Raw genomic sequence first — 26298 nt, 5'->3', positions numbered from 1 at the left:
TGTTCTGATATATGTCTGATGTGTGCTTATTATTAATAAGAAGAGTTAATAGTCAAAAAGACACCTGAACTACTGATTTTTCACATCTTATCTATCAGTTGTTCCTTTTTCCTATCTGAACTATCACCATCGGTCAGGTAGAAAAAGTGAACAACTGATAGTTGAGGTGTGTTCTAAATTTTAATACATAGATGGTGATAGTTCAAGTAGAAAAAGGGGACAACTGATAGTTGAGATGTGATACGCACGAAAGAAATGATAGTTCAGGTGTGTTTTTGACCATTATCTCAAGGGAAAATAAGATCAATTAAGAGATATATCTGTATTTTACAACTAACTATAAAGCCATGATAGAGGCTAAACAAGAAATTCCTCAGGCATAACATTCAGTAATGTAAGAAATTGTGAGAAGTTACTAACTACATGAGCATCAGGAAGATGTGTTGCAGTTGAGGACAGTGAGCACGATAGAAGAATCACATTTCCATAGGGCAACTATTGTTTCTGACGGATTAAGAAAATATAAACAACATAGTAATTCCTGAAGGTATGAATCTTGCTAGATGTTAACTAGAGAGGCTCGAAGCTATAAAAGTTCATCGACATTATTATATGATTATTTTCGTCTGTCAACAGTTTGCTCTGGAATGTTGTACTCAATAATTAACACATCATTTTGGATGTGGAAATACACTCCAGATTGAATCGAAAATGTTATTCCTATTGAGGATGTGAAGGAGGGGGCTTCCTGATATGTGTTGCTTGTTCAAAACCATATGCAATTTCAATGAGTGTTGGCTCAGAACCCTTTAGTCCTCCAAATGAAATTCCAAACGGAACTCCATCTTTATCATAACCAGCAGGTACATTGATCCCTGGATAACCTCCAATCGCGAGAAGAGAAGCAATGTTAGCGCCAGGTGACATCAACGCGTCTAACTTATTTTCTTTCATCATCTTCTCGAACCCGTATTTGCATGCTTTTGTTATGTTCCTTAGTGCCTCCCTTTCCAATTTCCCTATTCCATTTGTCTTCTCAGCTTTCAACATTATGTATTGTCCATATTCTTTGATTTTTTCCTACAATGATAAATAAAAAGATCCAAAAGATTGAACTAATAATAGTCATCGGATGTATAATATGTGAATAACAGTGTATAATCTATGTATAATGGACAAGAACATTAAACAGTGAATCTGTCCAGCTATTTGTATAAAGATCCTTAAAAAGAATGAAAATAGATTTATGTCGATTCTACTTCTAGTGACATACATAGTTCAACTAATTTCAATTAACAAGTGAGTTTTTAGTTCCTTGAATAATCTACTGCATTGGAGTGACTTTGAACCAAATATGACAGACTGGTTACAACGATTTGTGTAACATCTGAACAGTTAATTGACTGACTATTACTTACCGGAGCTGAAATCTTGTTGAAGGCTATAACATCTGCCAAGGATCGAACTTGAGTGTAGACTAAATTTTTAAGATATGCATTTAGGTCCATCTTGAATTCAGCAGAAAGTGCTATGTCTTGAGCAACAGCAAGAGCATTGATGACCAAGTCGATGTAAGGAATTACCAGGTTGTCAACTAAGACTGCTCCTTTTCGCCTTCAAATCGTTTTATCCCAGAAGAAACAAGTTTGTCTCTATTAGGAAAGCAAGTAAAACTAAACTATAGATAGACATAATACATCAGTAGACATGTTAACTTAGCCTCAACTAGTAACTAAATACTTCTAACTTAGAGGATGCACATCTACACAGCTCAACTTTGTCTCCACTAGGTTGAACACTCCAACTTACGAAATGATTATCTATACACCTCCAAAATTTATGTGTCATGTCAGCGTCAAGTGTCCACGAGACACAGTAGGGACAAGTTGAGGTGTCTAGATGTGCACTCCCAAAATTGGAGTGTTTACTTATCAGTTCAGGCCAATCATGAGTGCCTATCTATGTATTATGCCCTATAGAAATGCAGGTGAAAAACTAAAAGATTACCTTAAGGTGTTAAAATGTTGCTGGTAAGTTTTGATATCATTGGAACCAAAAAGATCCTTTGAAATTCCTAGTCTTTTATCTCTGAGCCCATCAGCCTTAAGAAATTGTCGGTATCCGCCATGAGGAATGTAAGTAGAAGCCTTTTTAGTTGCTGGAAAGTCATCTCGATCGAAGCCAATGATGACATCAAGAACCTCAACAGCATCAGATACTGTCCTGCAGATTGGCCTGTTCTATGCCCAAAAAAAATATTTAAAAAATTATGTGAAAACATTTTCTATGTTCATGTTTATTACCAAGTTCTTTGCATATTTGTGTCTCTAATGTACTCCATCCATTCTTGTTCATGTGACCTATTTTCTATTAGTCCGTTCCAAGAAAATGACACAATTCTATATTCAGAATTTTACTTTAACTTTCTCGTTTTACCCTTAATAAGAAGTTTCTATAGCCACAAAAATGTTATAACATATTTAAGACTACAAGTTTCAAAAGCCAACACAAAAAATGAATCTTCTAATGAAGGTTACTTATTCTGTCAAGAGGAAGAAACTTATAAAATTGTAGCCGGTAATGGTTATTTTGGCCAATTGATCTTCCAATATGCTAGCTTCAACGACTCTCGTTCGTTACACTTCTTCCTTGCTGCTTGGCATATAGTAGGTATCTGGTTTACCACTTTTAGGTATTAGCACTATGACTTTCAATCTAAAAAGTTTCAATTTCAACCAAGCTATAGTTGATAGTACATGTCGAGTCAAACTTTGTCACATAAATTGGGACGAGCGTACTACTAGGGAGAAAAACACTCTAGTTTTTTACATACCCTACAGTGTCTTGTCTATGTGAAATTGGGATTACACCTGCCCTGCTAGTGAGGCCAACAGTTGGTTTGATTCCAACAACAGAATTAGCACTTGATGGAGATAGAATGGAGCCTGAAGTTTCTGTCCCCAATGCTACTGCTGCCATATTTGCTGCTACTGATGTTGCAGAACCAGTGCTTGATCCTGATGGATCAGCACTTGCTACATAAGGATTCTGTAAGAAAATGAGGTAAAAACACCAAATTATTAAACTCTTTTTAGTCATATTATAAAAAGGGCAGCTCGGGGAACGAAACATTCTGTTTTCATGCTGGATTGGGTAAGGGATTGGGTGTGACATATAAGCAACCTGCCCTGACATAAGCATAGTGGTTGATTCTACGACTCGAACATGTGACCTATATGTCATATAGAAACAACTTTACTATTGCTCCAACTTAAAGTAGTATATATTTTTTAGTCAAATTATAGACTACTTCAAATCTTTGTTTCTATTTCATTCTTATCTTTTGCATCTTAACTAATCTTATAGGTGGCAAAATCAATTCTTTTTCACTAATCTGCTCAATCTATCCAAGTTTAACGACTTGAGTTATGACCTGTTTCTTGACTTGACCTAAGTTGAAACCGAAACGATCCCGCAAACTAATGGTCAAAACAAATCAAAACAATGTAATCAGACAGGTCAAAATGAAACACAACACCAAACAGATTTCATCATAATCAAAATCAGGAATCATGAATGTTTTCAAGAACTTAACAAACAATTGAAGGGGAAAAATAGCCTTAAAAAGGGAGGGAAAGTTAGGTCATGTTATGCGCATTAGTTTATGACTCATTCTTTGATCCTTCTTAATTTAATCCATTTTGACCCCAGCAAAATTTGAGTAGATTAATGACTTGGTTGTTGATTTGACCTATTTAACTCGATCAAATTTGACTCAACTCGCACAATTACCCCCTTTGACGAAATATCTATTTTTTGAGTTTAAGTGCTACTAGTTGACGATTTAAATTACTTATTTATAAGGTAATCACACGTAGATCTCTTGATAAGCATTACCCGTAACCTAATAAATATGGTAACTAACCGACAATCACATGTTAAAATTCACTAGTGTAGAAAAATCTTTTATACTGTCAATGTGCAACAACAACATATCCAGTGTAATCCCACGAGTGGAGTTTGGGGAGGGTAGTGTATGTAGACTGTACCCCTACCTTGTGGAGGTGGAGAGTCTATTTTCAAAAAACCTCAGCTCAAATAAGGCAATTTTAAAGCAGGTATGAGAAGGAAATACTGCATTGAAGAAATAGAACATTAGCAACAACAACATATATAATACGATAGCCTAAAGCAAAAGAAACAACAGATAATAACAGAAATGAAGAATAAGATTATACCGTCAATGTATATAACTTAAATCATCCTTATTCTTTTACCAAATGACTCACCAGAGCTTGGCCAAGTCTACCATTCCAACCATTAGGCATCTTTCCAGATCTAGCAGCAGCCCACTCAGTCATAGTTGCCTTGCCAAGTATGATAGCACCAGCATTCCTCAACTTCTTAACAACACCAGCATCTTGTGGCACAATGGATTTAACAAGTGCTAATGATCCTGCTGTTGTGTTAAGCTTATCTTTTGTTGCAATGTTGTCCTTCACAAGAATTGGGATACCATGTAGCCTAAATAGTGATTTAGGTGCTTTCGATTTTCGTTCTTGATCAGCTTTATCTGCAAGAAAGAGTGCATCTGGATTCACTTCTATGATTCCTTTTAGAATTGGATTGGAACTCTGGATTTCACTTAGATAGAACTCAACAAGTTGTCTTGAGGTAAGTTTGTTTTGCTTGAAAGCTATATGAATATCATCAATAGTTGTTTCTTTAAGTGAGAATGTTTTTGCCTCAGTTTTGTTACTGAAGTTGGATGATATAATGCACAGAGAAATGAAGAGAATGGAAAGAAGAGACATTGTTTTTGTTTGTCAAAGTGATTGAAGATATTTGCTTAGTGTGTGTGTAGCTGATTTTATATTAGGTAATAAGAGTCTATTATCCTCTTTTAGGACAAGAATGTGTTGCACATGGCAAATAATTCAGAAAACATATTATTGTTATGAAAAGTAGTGAATGTTCCACTTTTTCTTTGTGGAAGCCACTTAAAAAATAATGTGTGGAACCCACTTAAAAAATAGACAATTTAAATTATTTATGGAGTATTGAACATTATATATATATATACACATACACTTCACTATCATATATATATTTTAATGTGTGGAACCCACTTAAAAAATAGACAATTTAAATTATTTATGGAGTATTGAACATTATATATATATATACACATACACTTCACTATCATATATATATTTTAATGTGTGGAACCCACTTAAAAAATAGACAATTTAAATTATTTATGGAGTATTGAACATTATATATATATATACACATACACTTCACTATCATATATATATTTTAATGTGTGGAACCCACTTAAAAAATAGACAATTTAAATTATTTATGGAGTATTGAACATTATATATATATATACACATACACTTCACTATCATATATATATTTTAATGTGTGGAACCCACTTAAAAAATAGACAATTTAAATTATTTATGGAGTATTGAACATTATATATATATATACACATACACTTCACTATCATATATATATTTTAATGTGTGGAACCCACTTAAAAAATAGACAATTTAATTTATTTATGGAGTATTGAACATTATATATATATATATATACACATACACTTCACTATCATATATATATTTTAATGTGTGGAACCCACTTAAAAAATAGACAATTTAATTATTTATGGAGTATTGAACATTATATATATATATACACATACACTTCACTATCATATATATATTTTAATGTGTGGAACCCACTTAAAAAATAGACAATTTAAATTATTTATGGAGTATTGAACATTATATATATATATACACATACACTTCACTATCATATATATATTTTAATGTGTGGAACCCACTTAAAAAATAGACAATTTAAATTATTTATGGAGTATTGAACATTATATATATACACACATACACTTCACTATCATATATACATTTTAATGTGTGGAACCCACTTAAAAAATAGACAATTTAAATTATTTATGGAGTATTGAACATTATATATATATACACATACACTTCACTATCATATATATATTTTAATGTGTGGAACCCACTTAAAAAATAGACAATTTAAATTATTTATGGAGTATTGAACATTATATATATATATATACACATACACTTCACTATCATATATATATTTTAATGTGTGGAACCCACTTAAAAAATAGACAATTTAATTATTTATGGAGTATTGAACATTATATATATATATACACATACACTTCACTATCATATATATATTTTAATGTGTGGAACCCACTTAAAAAATAGACAATTTAAATTATTTATGGAGTATTGAACATTATATATATATATACACATACACTTCACTATCATATATATATTTTAATGTGTGGAACCCACTTAAAAAATAGACAATTTAAATTATTTATGGAGTATTGAACATTATATATATATATATACACATACACTTCACTATCATATATATATTTTAATGTGTGGAACCCACTTAAAAAATAGACAATTTAATTATTTATGGAGTATTGAACATTATATATATATATACACATACACTTCACTATCATATATATATTTTAATGTGTGGAACCCACTTAAAAAATAGACAATTTAAATTATTTATGGAGTATTGAACATTATATATATATATACACATACACTTCACTATCATATATATATTTTAATGTGTGGAACCCACTTAAAAAATAGACAATTTAAATTATTTATGGAGTATTGAACATTATATATATACACACATACACTTCACTATCATATATACATTTTAATGTGTGGAACCCACTTAAAAAATAGACAATTTAAATTATTTATGGAGTATTGAACATTATATATATATACACATACACTTCACTATCACATATATATATTTTAATGTGTGGAACCCACTTAAAAAATAGACAATTTAAATTATTTATGGAGTATTGAACATTATATATATACACACATACACTTCACTATCATATATACATTTTAATGTGTGGAACCCACTTAAAAAATAGACAATTTAAATTATTTATGGAGTATTGAACATTATATATATACACACATACACTTCACTATCATATATATATTTTAATGTGTGGAACCCACTTAAAAAATAGACAATTTAAATTATTTATGGAGTATTGAACATTATATATATATATATATATACACATACACTTCACTATCATATATATATATATATATATATATATATATTATAAAAAAATTACTTCAGTAAGTACTTTTTAATAAATAATTATTAATTTTAGCAATACTTTTTATTTATTACCATCTGTAGCAATATATAGCAATATTATGATAAATCTGTTATGTATTAAAAGTGAATAATACATGTAATATAAATGTATTATAAGTGTTTTAAAATATATTACGTTTGTTTGATAAGAAATTGACACAATGTATTACAAGTGTGTGATAAATGTATTATCCATAAATAAAACTTGTATTATATATATTATAAATTATTTTCTATAATATGTATATAAACTTATTTGGTGTATCAATTCTTACAATAAAACTTTTGTATAAGAAGAAATTATAAATTTTGATCTACATTGTTCAAATTTAGAATACTGTTGTATAGTATTAATTTAGGTATAATCTATGGTGTCAAATGACTCTGCCGTATGATTTTGATTTATTTTGTGGTTTCACCAGTTAATGAATCAACCGTATGATATTGGTATGAATTATGGTTTCAAACAAATATTTATAAACTGTTTAATGTTAATATTTTCTCATAACTACTTGTGTATATAATTGGCTCATAAATTGATTCTCCATTATAAAATCATAAATATAACTTTTCAAGTAGTGTGATTTATTCCTAAAAAATATAAAACTTCAATAAATGAAAGGACAAATATGGAAAAGGTTTCAAACATCCATTTTGAACTTTAAACAATTCAATTAATATGAAATAGAGGGAGTATTAATTAACGTGATGCACATATATAAGCACTTGCATATATATATATATATATATATATATATATATATATATATATATATATATATATATATATACCGATGGATCAATTGCTTATGTGAACATACCCATTATTGGAAATGGTGTTTTTTCCTTCAATTTCAAGAGCAATTTCATCTTCATTGAGAAAAACTAGGCATATCCATTATGGGAAATTGCGGTTGTTGAGCAATATTCCTGAGAACACAGTGTACGGTGGACCAAAACCCCAAAACCCAAATCAAAGAGTAACCCTAACTTCGTTGAGGCAAAAGTATAAGAAGGGTGAACCGATAACAATGGTGACGGCTTACGATTACCCATCAGCTGTACATATAGATATGGCTGGAATTGATATATGTCTTGTGGGTGATTCTGCATCTATGGTGGTTCATGGTCATGATACTACTTTACCCATTACCATTGATGAGATGCTTGTTCATTGTAGAGCTGTTGCTAGAGGTGCTAATGCCCCTCTTCTTGTTGGTGATTTGCCTTTTGGCACTTATGAGTCTAGTACTAAACAGGTAACACTTACACTTTCCTGTGCAATCTACCTGCTAACATTTTCACCCGCCCTCGCCTGCCTACTTTTAGGACAAGGTGGTGATTTCTTTAAATCAAAAGAAAAGAAATAAATTAGTAAGTATTTCTTTAATTTAAAAGGACAAAGTCAAACACTATAAATGAGTCCTTGGCTTGTTTTGATGAGAGAAAGTGGTCTTTTAGTAAAGTTTAAGAGCTTGGGCCTGAACCCACTAATTTAAGGAAAATTTGAATAGTCTTTGTCACTAGGTTATCTCTCTCGTGTTAAGGGTGTTCAATAGTTGGTATACATCCGAAATCATATATATTTAATCTATATATTCGGGATGTTTTTTTGATGAAGGGTGTTCATCTGACCATCCTTGGATGGGTGTAGCTCCGCACCTAGAACAACCTCTCTAACTCCGCAAGGTAGTGGTAAGTCTGCGTACATACTAGCCTTTCCAGACCTCACTCGTAGGATTTCACTAGGTATGTTGTTGTTGTTGTCCCCTGCCTCATTTTAAATTTTAAAAATGTAAGCTTTGACCCGCCCTGCCGTGCCATGCCCTAGTTGCCATCCCTAGGTGGAGCTAGGATACAACTAGGGGTTAATCCGAATCCCCTTTAATCAAAAAATATTACAGTGCATTTATAATGTCACTTATTTTTTGTGTATATTGTATGATGAGGTTGTTTTTAAGAGTATCTTTCTTACACTTCTTGAGTTAAAGGTTCTATCGGAAATAATCTCTCACTATATTACATAAGGGTAAGGTTCACGTACATCCTATTCTTCCCAGATCTCACTTATCGGATTACACTAGGTATGTTGTTGTATATTGTATGATAGGATATAAAATGAGCTTAAATGAAGAAGTGAAGATTAAATGGGTGTGAAATGAGCTTAAATGAAGGTCCGCGTACATCCTATTCTCCTCAGACCCCACTTATGGGATTACACTGGGTATGTTGTTGTATATTGTATATTGTATGATAGGATATGAAATGAGCTTAAATGAAGAAGTGGAGATTAGATGGGTATGACATGAGCTTAAATGAAAGCTCGCGTATATCCTATTCTCCCCAGACCCCAGCTATGGAATTACACTGGGTATATTGTTGTTGTATATTGTATGATAGGATATGAAATGAGCTTAAATGAAGAAGTGGAGATTCATATAGCCGACCTCAACTTGTTTTGGATGGAGACATAGTTGTTGAATAATAGATGTTGAGTTCCTCTGGCTTCTTCATATATGTGTTTCTTTATATTTTATTTACCTTTAGTGAAAATCCCGACTCCGACATTGCGGCTACAATTATAGATAATTATGCAACTATTCATAACGAACCTTATATGGTAACACAAAATAGAGTAAACAACCTGATTTGATAGATTAAATTACAATTATAATGTGAAAATTTAGGTTGTCAATGTATATATGAGTCAAATCCAACTAGTAATCATTTATGTTCAATTTTAAATGAGAATTGTTGCTAGACTGCCTTTTGAGGGTATCGTTGTTGTTTGTTTAAAGTAATGAGAAATTGAATAAAGAAAATGAAGAGAAAAATTGAGTTCTTTTGGTTCTTAGGAGTCTAGTTCTAATTAGGTGATGATTTGTTGCTCAAATTTGTCCAAGAATTGAAATTTTGGTTGAGCTTTTTATGCCTCTGTTATTTGTGTTAATGTAATTTCTTGCGTCATGTGATGTTATATTGTTACTTATTTGGAGTGGTGAGAAATAGGATAAAGAATGAAAATAGTGGATAATGAAAACAATTCTTTTGGTAATAATGAGTTCTGTACACATTAGGTGATCATTTCTAGCTCAATTGTTCCAGAATTGATAATTTTATTGATTTTTATGACTTGATCATTTGGGATATAATTCAGTAGGTTTACTGTGATAATCTAGTTATTATTTGCTTGAGACATATCCAGTGAATAAACAGGATCCCAAAAGCAGTTCTTTCGAACTTCTGATATAATGTTCAAGTGTTCATTAGCTCAATTTTGTACAAGTACAGTCATTTGATTGATTTCTAATTTTCTTTCCGCTGTGGTTCATTCACTTTTCTTCTGTCATGTCATCTTATGCTATGCTGATCATTTTGTTGTCTGATTGAATTATAATTTGGTTTATCAAAATTTTCCTAGTTCGATTATTTACCGTCTCTAATTGCATTGAAGGAATGTTGATATTTCTTGAATAAGTAATTCTTCATTACTAACAAAATTTTGTTGCTTCGTGGAACATATCACTAGAAATTGAAGCAGATTAAATGTAAGAAGATCAATTTGTAAGTACTTCTATTTAGGAGGTTGAAGGATTTGTCTATGTTGAGAAACTGCATGAAAAAACAGCTTCTGAAAATGAACTTTTGAAGGTATTGCTTATCTGCCTTATTCAAATGCTTGAGGACGTTGCTAATTGAACTTGCATTTGCATTCTGACAATGTACAACAACCAATTAAATGTTTGCCTCTTCATATTGGTAAGTTTCAATGAAATGTGAATGGCTTGGTGATGTTGTATTATAAGCAGGCAGTTGATACAGCTGTTAGATTTCTAAAGGAAGGAGGAATGGACGCGATTAAGTTGGAAGGTGGGGCACCATCGAGAATTACAGCAGCTAAAGCTATTGTCGAAGCAGGGATTGCTGTAATAGGGCATGTGGGATTAACACCTCAGGCGATCAGTGTCCTTGGTGGATTTAGGCCTCAAGGCAGAAACATTGATAGTGCAGTCAAGGTATACCGATTAAAAACTGATAGGGTACATACACATCACTCGTACGTTTAAGGCATATGCATTTATACTTGTTTTTATGAATTTTGCAGGTTGTGGAAACTGCCATGGCATTGCAGGAAGTAGGGTGCTTTTCTGTTGTTTTGGAATGTGTGCCTGCACCTGTGGCTGCAGCAACAACATCTGCTCTTCAGATCCCCACTATTGGAATCGGTGCTGGGCCTTTCTGCAGTGGTCAGGTTGGTTGAAATTCCCATTAATTTTTACATACTCCGTGTTTTCCAGTTTAAGTGTGCAACTATACAATATTAAGGCGAAAGTTGAAGTTCTATTATATTTATATGAAAATGTTGCAAGTATAACTTGAACTTTTAAGTGAGGGCAAGTTCCAGAGTACTCTTTTTATATTGAGAGAGAAACTACTTATGAAGAACTTTAAACATTGAAGAAGTACTGAAGTTCCCCTTCTAGGAAAGTATACAAAATTTTGGACAACTCAAAATATATTCTTTAACAGTAGGAGTATGTATCATTGCAAAACCTTTTAGTTCTCTAGGGTTCACGGATTTATATCACAAAGCTGTTGGATAAATTGTCTAGTGAGCTATGTTTGTCTCACTTGTGACGAGTTAGCTACCTAGAATGACTTTACTACTACATTTCATCTCTCATAACAATAGTATGGTTTTTCAATTTATGTGGTCATAATTAGAAGCCACTTATGGATAGATTAGGCTGACATTCCTACTTCATTTCCTGTCATGATATTATCATACTTTGTCAATGTCTTCTCTCCAGCAGTAGAACAATCATTTGTAATGATTGACAGTTTAAGGTTACTTAATCGCATGTCCTAATAACGCAGGTGCTAGTTTATCATGATCTTCTTGGGATGTTGCAACACCCGCACCATGCCAAGGTTAGTACAACTAAGTTTACTCTGAACTCTGAAGTTGATTCTCTTTTTCTTACTCCTAGTGCTATCTGTCTGAACTTATATTCCATGAACCAATCAAGAACTGTCTTAAACCTTTTGCAGGTTACTCCTAAGTTCTGTAAGCAGTTTGGACAGGTTGGAGATGTTATCAACAAAGCTCTTCTGGAATACAAGGAAGAAGTAACTAACGGTAAATTTCCTGGCTCTGCTCACAGCCCATATAAGATTGGCGCAGCCGAAATGGATGGTTTCTTAAACGAGTTACAGAAGTTGGGTTTCAATGATGCAGCTTCAGCAGCAGCTGCTGCCGCTGAAAAGATTCAGACAAGCTAATTTACCCCCACCCCCTCCCCCCCCGCCCTGATTGAGCCTTGTTTGGATGGTTGTTACCCGCTATATTCTATTATATTGTTAATTTAAATAAAATGTTTGTTTTCATTGTTAAATTCTATTGTACTGAAGCTCGACAAAATCCGGACTTGCATTGGAAAGTCCCAACATTGGGAGGTAAAGTACTCCCTAACAAATGCAATTCCACATTCAAAGCTCGGACCCAAGGATATTCTACTTGAGATGCTCTAGTCTTAGGTAAGTTAACATGGCAATTGTTCTTGTAATTGTTTTTTCTAGCTTGTGTCAATTATGGGTTGTCGCAGGCTTTGGTCTAATGGTAAGAGCGTCAAGCATAATATGTTTCAAGCAATTTACCATTAGCTCTCGCAAATTTTTCAATAATAAATGGACCTTACAAAAATTTCTCGTAGCTTATTTACAGATCTCCTCTAATAGTTTTGTTGATTATGTGAAAATGTTCATACAACAAAAAATAACATTTGCAATAGACTACAAAATCACTCTCCCCAGACCTTGCCAACTATTTAATTATCAGAAATATATGCACTTCAACCAAGTTTGCGGTGCATGTATTTAAGTGATAAGTACTACTCTATCCTTAGATAGAGAACTCGAATTTGAGTCCTTTGATTAATATCAAAGTAATATGTGGTTAAGATTTCATATGAGCAATCAACTAGCTTTAGATCTCAACCAATAATATGATAGTCCCCTTATTTATTTGTAATGGACTACAAAACCAAATCTTCCGCAAAGGCAGTTGGCTAAATATGATGAATTTCTTTACTCATTGCGACAAAATTCACAGAAATCATCAGGAAGTCTCTTACGTAAGCAAAAATCTATTCTTCTTTCTAGCATTTCCAATCTTTTCTCAAATGCCAATACTCCAACATGCATAGTCCTAACATCAACTTGTGCAACCTTAGCACAAGATCGAAGTAATATGTAATAATCAGCATGCACAGCATAAAGATAAGCCCCGTCTTTCTTTCTAGCGTACCTGATGTAGCCATCTTTCTTCTTCACATTTTTTCTCGGTGGTATATAAACAAATCGATTCTCTTGCATATCTGCTTTCAGCTGCCTCAACGCTGCATTTGAATCACCATCATCCCTTGACATTTTGCATTTGGATCCATCGTCCCTAAAGTTCTCGCTTTCTTTTGTTGTGCTGCCGGATCCACTATGGTGAAAAAGGTTACAAGTGTGGGAGTGTGTTTTCCCATCTTCTGATGCTTTGCCAGCCTAATTTAAAAATGAAATATAATTCAGCTATTAAATATTAAACAAACAAAGATGAGTATAGGAACCCCCGCAAAAAAGAAATAAGAAAACTAGGTGAATGTTCAACATAGCAAAGGGGTAAAACGACAGTGATGCAGGCAGAGTCAGTTAATAGGTACACTAACTACAAATTATGTTGCTTCACCTAAACTCCATATTTAGGTTTCTTTAGGTAGTTCACATAGTTTGGTGTGTGAACTCAAGTACACTAACTACAAATTATGTTACTTCAATGGAACTCCATAATGTTCTCTTTGGTGGTTCAACATAGTTAAGTGTGTGAAATTAAAATTTGAGCATTGATTTCGATATTTTTGGGGTTATGTAGGTAATTGCTGGAAATGTAGGACATACATAACAGTTGGTAGGGGCAGAACACGTACTGGTGGTACAATGTGAATCCTGAAGATGATCCTAACTTGTTATTGAAGCTCATACTCTCTAAATAAGCAAATAATGAGCATCCTCAACCAACACAGCGTTCAAACTAGTATTCTGAGATGTTGGACAGGACTAGGACTAGAACACAACAAAATTCCAATTGTGAACAATAAACGGTTAAAAAAGACTGGACTAGATGTAAAAAAAAAACAAATATATAGATTTCCACGTAATTCTCCATGTTAGTGAAGTTGTCCAACAGAGCAAAATTAACTTCCATGCAGATATGTCAGTAAGGAAAGATGTGGTGATTTTTGAAGGTTGTTGATAGGTACAACAATCATATCACATATTGACGAGGTTTTACAGATGTGGATGCAATATCTTATAAATCATTCTTCATGGGGAGAGTACAATACCTTGTGGCTTTGATAGAAGTCCCAAAAATCTTCTATTATTCTTTCTTCTTCGTGATCATCATACGCAGGTTCTAGTCCAGCAAAAACCACATCTTTGCAGTACAGAAGATATGATTGTAAGTCTTTTGAAAAATCTGTCAAACAAAATAAGAAACATAATTCAAACAAGCAACAAGAAACAGAAAGCATAATTCAAACAAGTAACAATTGGTGCAACTTATAACCCCATGCTATATAGACATGTATCCAAAAATCAATGTAATGCCTTGCAATTACCATATGTATCACTGAGCTCATTGTATTTTTCTTCAAGAATCTTCAAGAGTTTCAAAGCATCAGAATTAGATTTACTCGTATCTGATGTACTATCATGAGGATCTGAATCGCGTGAAGCAGAGTCTTCCTCGGCAACAGCACCTCTTGCATTGCAACTGAAACCGCATTTTCCAGCTCCATTCTCAACAGCAGATACTAAATTATTGGAACAAGATGAAATCAATTCCCATTTTCCGCCATTTAGGTCATAAAGAATCCTGATTGTCACAATCAGTATAGACATCACACAAACACGAGAAGGCAGCCTGGAGTCATTATCTGATAAATACAACTCCGGAGGCATAGACCACTCATACACTTGGCATGCCTGAGGAAGAATTTTCTCAACAGGAAGCGATAAATGCTTGAGATAACGGGCAGCTATAGCATGGAAGTTCACGGAAGGCAATTCCAAGCCTATTTTCCTGGCGATGGAGGCAGCAAGGGACTCTAACTTTTGCAAGGTGACAGTTCTGATAGGCCTGAACATACGACTGGTACTGATAGGGCAGGACCTTGAAAGAGGTCCCAACTGCTTCTCTATATCAAGAAAAGCAGCAAAATATGGGAGCTTTCCTTCTAACGTCCACTTCAATATGTCTGTTGGCAAGATTGCTTCCCTTGCCACGTGACAGACAAGAAAAGAGATAGCCAGAGAACAAGGTAATGGAATCATGCTGCTCAAAGATTTATGCCATATGGTTACTGCCCGCTTTCCAAGTAAATTGTGAGGTTCTGTTTTATTGCTGCCAGTAGGCTGAGAAAGTTCTATTTCCCCTGAAATAAATACCGGAATTAGGTTCTAAAAGGGAAAGGTGAATATAGAAAGGAAATTCAACCTGCAGAATATCACAGAGTTTCACACTCAACTGATTTCTCTCACTGAAGACATATAGAAAACTTAACAAACCCACTTTGCCAGAGTATATGATTTAGATGTTAATCATAAATGTAACCAACCTACCATGAACCGAAGATAAGAAAGGACACAACATATTGTTCCTTCATGCTATAGAAATTAAATCGAAAGCAAAGGACCAACACCCTAGAAGAAATTTCATTCTCGTTATACAAGATTGTCCATTAGAAACCAAGTAGTTATGCTGAATTACTAGTATTACATTTTACAAGTTGTGTTTCAAAAGAATGCGAGTGACAACAAGCATAGAGACTACTTAATCGAACGTGCAATGTTAGGCTAAAATTAATTGATAAAGCTTCAGCTTTTCATTAATTATTGCTATCAAATCATAGAGAAACAAGGACAGGAAAATATCCTGATTTCAATCCTTGTGTATATAAAGATAATCAAAATGATACCTTGAGTTTGAGACTCTGATTCATGGATAACATTGTCTGCCCACTCATCACTCAACACGTTTTCATGTGCCAAGAGTCTCAAAAAAATAGGCCCAGCAAGCCCCACAATCAGGGGGCTTACGTTAAATTTCTCCACCAGAGCTTTGCACTGGATTTGGATCATAACTTGTACACCCATAACATACCTCAACCGAATCTCTGAATAATAATCTGTATAAGTCAAAGAAATTTGAGATGACCCAAAATCACTAACCACAGCAGGCCCAACTCCATCATCTCCATTACGCTCGCCATAGTAATCAAAGGTTTTCAAAGTCTCTAAATGCTGGGAGGGTTGTACCTGAGATATGGGTTCAGGTTGAGTAACCTGACAATATTGACGGCGCTGACTAGCAGAGTATATTCCCCCATCTACATTGAATAGGTCATCATCATCAACACCTGTGTCAATGATGTCATCCGCTTTAGAGCCACAACGAGTGCAATAGAAGAATCCATCACCACCATCATCAAAGGATACATTGCCACAAACCTCGCAACACCTTTGAATCTTCTCTGTCATACTAATTAATTGCTTAATTACTCATTTAAGTGAAGGAATTCAACAAATAATCAAATCTCACAAACAAAATAACCCAAAAGACACACAACTTTATTGCTATAGAACAATCCAAAATATAGCAAATATCAACAGTTAGAGTTGTAGTACCTTGATTCTCAATTGTGCGATGAAGAAACTGGAAATCAGGAAACCATTCTGTTCGCAAAATTTGAATCAACCACAAGAACAACGATTCTGTTCACAAATTCTTAACCTAGATTAATAGTATTTGACTTTGAAATAATCCCAATCACAAACGACGCCGTTTCAACAGTTAATATTTTTTACGGTTCCCGACCCGTGTTCTAGAGCCGACTAAATTAGAATAGCGGGTCAAAATATTATTTTTATTTTATTTTTTAAAATACGTTTTTTTTCTAATAACAATATTATTTTTAAATAATTTTTTTTTACTTTTCTTAATCTTATATTATCAATTAATATAAAATAACTATATACCTTTTTTAACGGATAATATAAGTCATATATATAACAGTAATTCATTATTAATTTTTATTTAAATAATAATAAAAAATCCAAATAAAATAGGAGTTATTTTGTTTCATAACTTTGAATTAAAGTAAGATAAACATTTGCTAATAAAAAATATATTATTAGAAAAAATGTATTTATAAAAATAAAAAATATATATATTTATTATGAAAAAGGACATTTTGAAAATTATAATAGGAAAATTTTGGACTAAACTATTAACGGAAGATATTTTTATTCAATTTTACATGATCTAAGAACATTTTGACCCCTTTTTCGTTGTTACTATGAAAGTTTGGTTACAACTATAGTAAAGTGTTGTTATATATATATATATAGAGAGAGAGATATATATTTTGATCTCATTTAATTGCTATAAACAAAAATATATAAAATTACAAAGAGTATACATGTAAAAAGACAAACATCAATAGCTTTTTCATGTAAAGTTATGACTATAACAAATGGATATCACTTAAATATAATCTTTTTCTCTTTAAATCTTCGTACTTGAAATTTACTATATGCAAGATATTAATGATAATTATCATAAATATTTTAACATTTTATTCTATATATAATATATTTCTTAAAAATTTGAGATGGTTGTTATATAAAAATAATTTTATAAAGAGTTCACTAGTATAAAATGTCATTATTTTTACAGGTAAAATATTGTTACGTAGAAGTAAAATATAACATAAAAAATTGATTATGAATAAAATCAAATCATTATAATATATACACAACATAATTTTTCAAGGAATACAAAGGCATAACTAGAAAAACATATAATTTTTGTATTGAATTTCTAAAATAACACTTTTTTTATTTGTTAAAATAACACTTTATTTTGGCAACATTATTTTCTATTCATTTTCTCAATCCATCAACAAAAACATTCCATTTTTCTAAAATTCAACGTTGTCATAAGGGAAAATTACATAAATTGGATCTATTAGTGAAATTATTTATCCAAATTGAATCCAACTCAAATTAGTTATCCTGAATGAACCCACGATCTAAACTATTTATGCGCCTACCTTATTTTCTATTTTTTTATTTGTGCATGACTTCAACACCACAACTATGAATTAATCGCTTGTGATACTCCGTTGGTATATTGATACCATATGAATATAGGACTGAGTTTAATCCTCTGTGATACTCAATAGATATATTGATACCCTATCGGTATCAAATAAGATTGAACTATCTTTTAAGAAATAATTAAGAAATAATTAAGAGAAAATTATGAAAGTCTTAATTTTATTTATTAAATTCTAAATTAGTAGAAAATATATTTTTATAATTTTTTTTCTCTTTCTGCAAATTTTTAGAAAATTATATCTAAATTATGACTCTTTTTAACTATTTTTTTAAATTAAAATATTAAAGAATTGAAACATACATCAATGATAATATGTATATATACCGTGATAATATCATGAATGATTAGGTAATCTCATTGAAGGACTGAAACAACATCAATGAAAACACTACTCAATTACTCTTTAATATCACCGAAATATATTAGATCAAGGATGAAAAAATAATCATTTAATAAAAACACTACTCATTTATTCTTTGATATCATTAGAATATATTCGTATATCGTAAGATAACGTAATGGTATCAAAGAGGAAAAATAGAGTGTGTGCTGACATCACGATATTAATGCATGAATTTAAAATAAAAAAGAATATAAAAATAGTGAGACGGAAATATTTACTTTTAAAAAATATAACTGTTTCTTTTTCCTAGTCATAAAACCTCTGGGCCCTTTGTTCCATCCCTTACCCAACAAGTGTAGGGACCATGAAAGTGAAACAAATAAGGTAAAAAGAATTTCCATTGTTGGGAATCAAGAGTAAGTAACCCCATTACCTCAAAATTTGTCATCTTCCACAATAGATTAATGAACTTTTTTTTGCAACTTTTGCAGTAACCCTCCATGGCTCTGCACAGTTTCTTGCTTGGGACCACAATTTTCCCATTTTTTAATGTAAAAAAAAAAAGACTGGCTTTTTTGTTTTCAAGAAAAGAAACCTCTCTCTTCTTGTCTTGATATTGTTAAAGAGAATGAAGTCAAAAACTTTTCCAGCTCACTTTTATTTGCACTGTTACACTTACCTAAACTCCACTCTCTTTCCAACCCACAAATTGTAGTGAAGATGGGATTTGGAAGAAGAAAAAAAAAAAAAAAAAAATAAAAATGGTGTCTTTATTACTAGTATACTAGTGTCTTTTTCACTAACCTAACCCCTTTTGCTCTGATCTGTTTTTTGCTCTTCAAGAACTCAGCTTTTGCTACATTAAAGTTTGGTTTTTTACTTGAAGTTCTGTCCTTTTCATCTTTTTGTTTACAGGACATTCCATTACTGTACCAATCTGTAGTATCATTCTTGAAAGTGGTTAGTCAAAATTGTGTCTAAATGAGAGGTTTTTGGTTCTTCACTGTTTCTTCATTAATATAAGCAAAGTTGGTTTGACTAAAAAAATTTAAAAAACCCTTTTGACTTGCTTATGGTATAGGGAAATGTAGGGTCTCCTTCTTTGGTATTGATGTATTGGTTATTGGTGAGTGAATTTAATGGTAGCAATTTGCATTTTAGGACATTATTGGTGTTGCCGTTGGACTTCAATGATTTTAGTGGCTGGTGTTGTTGCTGCTTGTTCTTTTATCTAGGTTTATATACTCTCTTATTTTTGACTTACATAATGATTAGTGATGATTGCAGTTGTGTTAAGGATTTTGCTAATTCATTTTCTGGGATTCTTGAAATGATTGTGCAATCCTAAGTCTTTCTACTTGGTGGGGTTTGGTCTACTTTCTCGGTCCATTCTGAATTCTTAACTTGTCAAAATGCTGTTTTTTCTCTTTTTTAGTTCAATATTATATGTAACTCTCTCATAGTGTCACACTGGTTTTTTATTGGGAGGAAAATAAGAGGAGGAAATGCAATCTGCCATTTGTTTGGTGTTGCTATTTTTAGTTGAGTTAGCTAAAGGAAGCTTAGATTTGGATGCTCTTTTGGAGTTTAAGAAGGGGGTTTTGAAAGACCCTTCTGGGAAAGTCCTTTCTTCATGGGATTCTAAGTCATTGGGACCAAATGGTTGCCCACAAAACTGGTACGGTATCGATTGCAGTGATGGCCATGTCACTTCAATTGAACTAAATGATGTAGGTCTGGTTGGAGTTTTGGATTTTGCAGCTATTAGTGGCCTAAAAATGCTGCACAATTTGTCTATTGCAAACAATAAGTTAAATGGGAAAATTACTGAGGAAGTTGGGTTGATTATGTCATTAGAATTTTTGGATCTTTCCAAGAACATGTTTAGTGGTTCTATTCCCTCTAAGCTGACTAGTTTAAAGAACTTGGTATCTCTTAATCTTTCATTGAACAGACTCGATGGAACGGTTCCCCCTGGTTTTGCTAGTCTTGAGAAATTTAAGTATCTGGATTTGCACTCTAATGCCTTCTCAAGTGATATCATGCTTCTTCTATCCTCATTAGGCGATGTAGAGTATGTTGACCTCAGTAGCAACAAGTTTGTTGGATCACTTGACCTGCAAACAGGAAATTCAAGCTTCGTCTCGTCAATTCAGTATTTGAATATTAGTCATAATAACCTGGATGGAGAGCTGTTTCCTCACGATGGAATGCCATACTTTGACAGTTTAGAGGTGTTTGATGCAAGTGACAATCAGCTTACTGGTACTATTCCGTCCTTCAATTTTGTAGTCTCCCTTCGAATTCTTAGGCTTGGGAACAATCAGTTGTCTGGATCACTGCCCGAAGCTCTTCTAGAGGAAAGCTCGATGATCTTGTCAGAATTGGACTTAAGCCAGAATCAGCTTACAGGTGTGTTGAACCTTCCTTCTTTAGTTAATTTGCTCGGTTGAAGTCAATCTAAGTAATCTATGGATAACTACTACTATTGAGCTATTTTTCGTCTGCGCTATGATCTGAGGTCGCTGTCAGTTTGATAACAAATGATTAAATTCAAGATTGCTATCAGCAGGAAAGCATGCTTGTTTTGGTTGCAATCAAATGTAATGTATAGAATCACAATTCCTGAGCACCATGGAATTGTGTTGTAGATGAATGCTCTATGATTCTCTCTTTCTTTCTGCTCATGTATAATTATCATACACATTGTTCCCAATCCTTCCCTAGGTTAGAGATCTTTCATATTTATACTCAACTCTAATTATTACTGTAAACTTGCATTTTAATTAGTGGAATGTTCCGGTGTCTTTTTGATTTTTTTTTTGCTGCATTAGAATTTCATCTCTCCTTGAGCTGAGGGTCTATCGGAAGTAGCATCCCTACCCTCACATCGGAAGTAGCATCCCTACCCTCACAAGGTAGGGGTAAGGTCTGCGTATACGCTAACCACCCCAGACTCCACCTATGGGATTATACTGGATTTGTTGTGGTTGTTGTTGTTTGCTGTGTTATAAACAAGCTGCATAAAGATATTCTTCTTATTCTTTTCAGCAAGCAACATCACCAGCATAAAATTATTGATAATTTTCTTTCAAAGATGGGGTTCTGGTGTATTTTAACTCTTTTTTTTTTTATTTTTTTATTTAGTTGTTTTTACCAGAGGCCTAAACCAATCCTTTCAAACTATTTCATGAAGCCATTTGCTATTTCTACAGGTCCCATTGGAAGTATAAGTGCTGTGAATCTGAAGCTTCTAAATTTATCCTACAACCTGCTGTCAGGACCCTTGCCTGTCAAGGTTGGGCGTTGTGCCATCCTAGACCTGAGCAACAATCGGCTGAGTGGAAATGTGTCCCGGATCCAAGGTTGGGGGAATTATGTTGAGGTTGTTGTGTTAAGCTCAAATGCATTGACAGGAACATTCCCCAATCAAACTTCCCAGTTTTTAAGGCTTACTTCGTTAAAGATTTCAAACAACTCACTTGAAGGTGTGTTACCAACTATGTTAGGTACATACCTCGAACTTAAAACGATTGATCTTAGCATTAACCAACTTAGTGGTACTCTCCTTCCCACCCTTTTCAACTCTACCAAATTGACTGATATTAACATTTCTTTCAACAAATTCTCTGGTAGTTTACCTATCATGGCATTTAACTCAGAGAATCTAAGCTTGATTTCCTTAGATGTTTCACATAATGCATTATCTGGTCGTTTGCCTCCGGGGCTGGACAAGTTCCAGGACATGGTAAATCTGGATCTCTCTGATAACGAATTCGAAGGTGGCCTTCCTAATGATCTCTCAGACAAATTGGATTTTTTCAATGTGGCTAATAACAATCTTTCTGGACCTGTTCCACAAAATTTATGGAGGTTTCCTGACTCCTCATTCCATCCGGGGAATCCCTTGCTTGTACTTCCAAAGCACGTCGAAGCTCCTTCAGAGGGAAATTCAACTTTAAGCTTGAGAAGTCATGGCTCTCGCATGAAATCTACCATCAGGACCGCCCTTATTGCTGGGCTGATCTGTAGTTTATCTGTTATAGCTTTGTTGACATTAATAATCTACTGCAAGGCCCATCGGCGAGATGGCGGGAAGGACGATATGAAAGGAACCAAGGAAAAGAAAGGTATGGAATTATTCTTCTCCTAATACGACAGGTATTTTATCAGATCAACTGATACTAACGCCTTTTCATTTCCACAGGTTTGTCTTTATCTGATATAGAATGCGGACATGGCACTGCAGATCACAGCATGCCAGTATCAACAGTTCAAAATGAGCCGTTATCTTCTTCTATATCTGTTATGTCATCTGCCAATCTATCTCCTTCTAAGGTTCAAGATCAATCCAAAAGCCCAAACTCTCTCAAGGTTTCCTCTCCTGATAAACTGGCTGGAGATTTGCATCTACTAGATAACTCCTTGAAGGTCACTGCTGAAGAATTATCATGTGCTCCTGCAGAAGCTGTGGGCAGAAGTTGTCATGGAACATTGTATAAAGCTACGCTTGGTTCAGGCCAAGTACTTGCTGTCAAATGGCTTAAGGAAGGGATAGTGAAAGGCAAGAAGGAATTTGCTAGAGAAGCTAAGAAACTGGGGAGTATTAGGCATCCTAATTTAGTTTCTCTACTGGGTTACTACTGGGGTCCCAAGGAGCATGAGAGGCTTCTCATATCGAATTACACCGATGCACCATGTTTAGCTCTTTATCTTCTTCATAAAGGTCGGTCTCCCCTTTTCTATCTATAGAGTATATCACCTGCATCTATTTGTGTAGCTTTTCTGATTTTTGTATGACGCTAAAATCGTGATCCAGTTTTGCCAAAGAAATTAGTTGCACTCTGTTATAGTGTCCCACATTGGTTCGTGAATGGATTGGTGGTCTGCTTATATGGACTTTGGGCAATCCTCCCCCCATGAGCTAGCTTTTGGGGTTGAGTTAGACCGAGGTGCCATATCTTAACATGGTATCAGAGCCATGTCCACCCCTGTTTGGACTCTCGGTCCACGCTCCAGTTGGGCCTGGGCGTGAAAGGGGTGTTAGAGTGGATAAAAATCCCACATTGGTTGGTGAATGAACTGGTGGTCTGCTTATATGGACTTGGGCAATCCTCTCCCGTGAGCTAGCTTTTGGGGTTGAATTAGGCCTAGGTGCCATATCTTAGCATACTCTTTCAATGAAATCAAACATAATGGACCGGGAATGCCCAACACTAAATGTGTACATTGTTATTGTAGTCGAGATTGCTCATACCTGATATGCTGAAGTTTTATCACCATCTTGCCACTTGATTTCAATTCGGTGCCTTCAGCCTCTGTGTGGCATTGAAAAAATATACTTTTCTTCCAAAAAATATTCTAGCTTGCCGCTTATATATGTTTCTGAGACTATTAAGTATTAATACACATTTCACATAGTTTGCTTTCATGAAGTTTATAAAGGGAGCTATCTTCCAGAATCTGAACTTTACAATTCATATCTTATTAGTAATGTTAGAATTACACATAGCAGAAAGGATTCACACCTGTTTTTGCTTTCATGGTAATGCTAAAAGGTAAAACAATTTTGCCTTCGCTAATTGTGCCTTGATGGTGATTGTGGGAGAGTCAAAAGTCTAAAAGAAAATTCCTCTCATTCAAATCTGTGCATGAGAATTTCATCTCACACAGCTCATTTTGTATGGATTACTTTAGTTGGGTTCAAATGATGTCATTCTGATAAGGGCATTCCGGTGCACTAAGGTCCTGCTATATGCGTGGGGTCCGGGAAAGGGCTGGAATGTCAAAGCAAATCATCTTAAAAGATGCATGCGATTGATCACAGAACAAGAACTAATTAGAGATCTGTTGCTTTGAATTTCGTTTATTGCATATAGCACTGTACTTTGCTTTCTAGTTTTGAGTAGTGATATGGATGCCGGTTTCATTCTTTGATGTATGCAGATGCAGAACCCTGTAAGATACATCCTTTGTCTCTCGATGATCGACTCAAGATCTCTGTAGATGTTGCTCGTTGTCTAAACTACCTTCACCATGAAAGTGCCATACCTCATGGCAACCTGAAATCCACAAATGTACTTATAGAAACGTCTAACGTGAATGCCCTCCTTACTGATTATAGTCTTCATCGGTTAATGACATCTGCTGGAACAGCAGAACAGGTTCTAAATGCCAGTATACTCGGTTATCGGCCTCCTGAATTCGCAAGTACAAGTAAACCTTGTCCGTCATTGAAAAGTGACATCTATGCTTTTGGTGTTATCTTGTTGGAACTTTTGACTGGAAGAAGTTCTGCAGAAATTGTTCCTGGGAACTCAGAAGTGCTGGATTTAACCGAATGGGCAAGATTGTTAGCCATCCAAGACCGTTCAATCGAGTGCTTCGATCCATTCTTATTGGGAAAGCAGAGCACCAACGAAGACATGCACAGGATTCTTGATATCATGCTTCAGGTTGCACTAAGGTGCATTTTGCCAGCTGATGAAAGGCCTGATATGAAATTGATTTTCGAGCAACTTTGCTCGATACCACAATAACACAAGTTGGAGGGAGAGGTAAAAATTTGAATACTATGTAAGTTGTAGATTTGTATCTTAAAGTAGATATTTCATTCATGTTCCATTTTTAATTCATTTGTGAATTAGCACATTAAGTGATGAATGAAGTTCTTGTATTTTCCACATATTGACAAGAAATAAAAGTTTCTTGTATGTCATTCTTATGAACCTCTTCTAACTTAGTAGATACAAGAATTAATTACCAAAGATGAATTAGCTTTTGATTATTTGTGTGTGAACTTATTTAGGTTGTGTTTGTATATCTCATATAAGCCAAAAGTGTCCAATCAAAAATAGGAAGGGCAAAAAGTTTAATTTTGTGCTTGAATTATGTCTGGTCAGTAGTCTCTTTTTGGAATAATCATTTAGTAAGTATATGTTAGGTAATGGATGCTTCCAAGTGGGCCCCACTTGTAAGTGGGCAACTTGCCCACTTGGTATGTAATCAATCATTTTTGCCTATATATATATGTACAATGGCAGAGGAAAAGAGACACAAAAATACGCACAATTTTTCTCTTTTCCTCTTTCCCTCATTATCTCTCTCTAATTAATTTTGCTAAGTTGGTTATTTTCATAACACGTTATCAGCACGAGGCTCTGGCTATTTGTTTTTGAAGGTAACAAAAAGCGGTAAGAATTTTATTTAATTTTCTTTTCATAAAATGACAAATATTTCAAAAATTGAATTTGCTGCTTTGGATATCTCTGGAAAAGATTACTCCTCATGGGCACTACATGCCGAAATTCATCTTGAATCGATGGGTCTGACAGACACCATCAAAGATGATAACACGTCATCTAGTCAAGACCGTGCAAAAGTTATGATTTTCCTCCGCCACCATCTTGACGAGGTCTTCAAAAACAATATCTTACATTAAAAGATCCCTTGAAATTGTGGAAAAATTTAAAAG

The 26298-nt window shown here is 33.8% G+C and overlaps 4 protein-coding genes across 5 annotated transcripts; 2 read left to right on the top strand and 2 right to left on the bottom strand.

Annotated features, from left to right (window-relative positions):
• Positions 1-449: 449 nt before the first annotated feature.
• Positions 450-4853, bottom strand: LOC129902246 (probable amidase At4g34880). Its single transcript, XM_055977392.1, has 5 exons — positions 4290-4853; positions 2834-3048; positions 2008-2235; positions 1419-1614; positions 450-1080 (listed from the first exon to the last, which is right to left on the bottom strand). The coding sequence occupies exons 1-5, from the start codon at positions 4812-4814 to the stop codon at positions 721-723; spliced, it is 1524 nt and encodes a 507-aa protein (XP_055833367.1). The 5' UTR covers positions 4815-4853; the 3' UTR covers positions 450-720.
• Positions 4854-8041: 3188 nt separating this feature from the next.
• Positions 8042-12647, top strand: LOC129902242 (3-methyl-2-oxobutanoate hydroxymethyltransferase 1, mitochondrial-like). The gene is made up of 5 exons (XM_055977384.1): positions 8042-8510; positions 11061-11267; positions 11357-11503; positions 12130-12183; positions 12304-12647. The coding sequence occupies exons 1-5, from the start codon at positions 8085-8087 to the stop codon at positions 12532-12534; spliced, it is 1065 nt and encodes a 354-aa protein (XP_055833359.1). The 5' UTR covers positions 8042-8084; the 3' UTR covers positions 12535-12647.
• A 330-nt stretch (positions 12648-12977) lies between these two features.
• On the bottom strand, positions 12978-17094 carry LOC129902240 (TATA box-binding protein-associated factor RNA polymerase I subunit B-like). Of its 2 annotated transcripts, none has more exons than XM_055977382.1 (5): positions 16987-17094; positions 16278-16840; positions 14919-15734; positions 14643-14776; positions 12978-13803 (listed from the first exon to the last, which is right to left on the bottom strand). In XM_055977382.1, exons 2-5 carry the CDS (start codon positions 16837-16839, stop codon positions 13339-13341), a joined length of 1977 nt encoding a protein of 658 aa, XP_055833357.1. In that variant the 5' UTR covers position 16840; positions 16987-17094; the 3' UTR covers positions 12978-13338. The 2 variants fall into 2 exon arrangements, with proteins under 2 accessions (XP_055833357.1, XP_055833358.1); XM_055977383.1 differs by lacking the exon at positions 16987-17094 and having other exon boundaries at positions 16278-16487; positions 16618-16706.
• A 2183-nt stretch (positions 17095-19277) lies between these two features.
• LOC129902895 (LRR receptor-like serine/threonine-protein kinase GHR1) lies at positions 19278-25552 on the top strand. Its single transcript, XM_055978339.1, has 4 exons — positions 19278-21236; positions 22040-22954; positions 23032-23550; positions 24771-25552. Exons 1-4 carry the CDS (start codon positions 20330-20332, stop codon positions 25361-25363), a joined length of 2934 nt encoding a protein of 977 aa, XP_055834314.1. The 5' UTR covers positions 19278-20329; the 3' UTR covers positions 25364-25552.
• Positions 25553-26298: the final 746 nt, after the last annotated feature.

Source organism: Solanum dulcamara, chromosome 9 (assembly GCF_947179165.1).
Source record: "Solanum dulcamara chromosome 9, daSolDulc1.2, whole genome shotgun sequence".
Lineage (NCBI taxonomy): Eukaryota > Viridiplantae > Streptophyta > Magnoliopsida > Solanales > Solanaceae > Solanum > Solanum dulcamara.
The sequence above is the reverse complement of the archived record's forward strand: the minus strand, read 5'-3'. Positions and strand labels throughout refer to the sequence as shown.

Excerpts from the sequence above, each read along its gene's own strand:
- LOC129902242 (XM_055977384.1), top strand. The coding sequence starts at position 8,085 with ATGGTGTTTTTTCCTTCAATTTCAAGAGCAATTTCATCTTCATTGAGA. Across the intron at positions 11,268-11,356 it reads ACATTGATAGTGCAGTCAAG|GTTGTGGAAACTGCCATGGC; the intron begins GTATACCGATTA and ends TGAATTTTGCAG. Across the intron at positions 11,504-12,129 it reads GGCCTTTCTGCAGTGGTCAG|GTGCTAGTTTATCATGATCT; the intron begins GTTGGTTGAAAT and ends CTAATAACGCAG.
- LOC129902246 (XM_055977392.1), bottom strand. The coding sequence starts at position 4,814 with ATGTCTCTTCTTTCCATTCTCTTCATTTCTCTGTGCATTATATCATCC. Across the intron at positions 2,236-2,833 it reads CATAGACAAGACACTGTAGG|GCCAATCTGCAGGACAGTAT; the intron begins GTATGTAAAAAA and ends GGCATAGAACAG. Across the intron at positions 1,081-1,418 it reads TCAACAAGATTTCAGCTCCG|GAAAAAATCAAAGAATATGG; the intron begins GTAAGTAATAGT and ends TTATCATTGTAG.
- LOC129902240 (XM_055977382.1), bottom strand. The coding sequence starts at position 16,839 with ATGACAGAGAAGATTCAAAGGTGTTGCGAGGTTTGTGGCAATGTATCC. Across the intron at positions 15,735-16,277 it reads ATCAGAGTCTCAAACTCAAG|GGGAAATAGAACTTTCTCAG; the intron begins GTATCATTTTGA and ends TATTTATTTCAG. Across the intron at positions 13,804-14,642 it reads ACTTCTATCAAAGCCACAAG|GCTGGCAAAGCATCAGAAGA; the intron begins GTATTGTACTCT and ends TTTTTAAATTAG.
- LOC129902895 (XM_055978339.1), top strand. The coding sequence starts at position 20,330 with ATGCAATCTGCCATTTGTTTGGTGTTGCTATTTTTAGTTGAGTTAGCT. Across the intron at positions 21,237-22,039 it reads AAGCCAGAATCAGCTTACAG|GTCCCATTGGAAGTATAAGT; the intron begins GTGTGTTGAACC and ends CTATTTCTACAG. Across the intron at positions 22,955-23,031 it reads AGGAACCAAGGAAAAGAAAG|GTTTGTCTTTATCTGATATA; the intron begins GTATGGAATTAT and ends TCATTTCCACAG.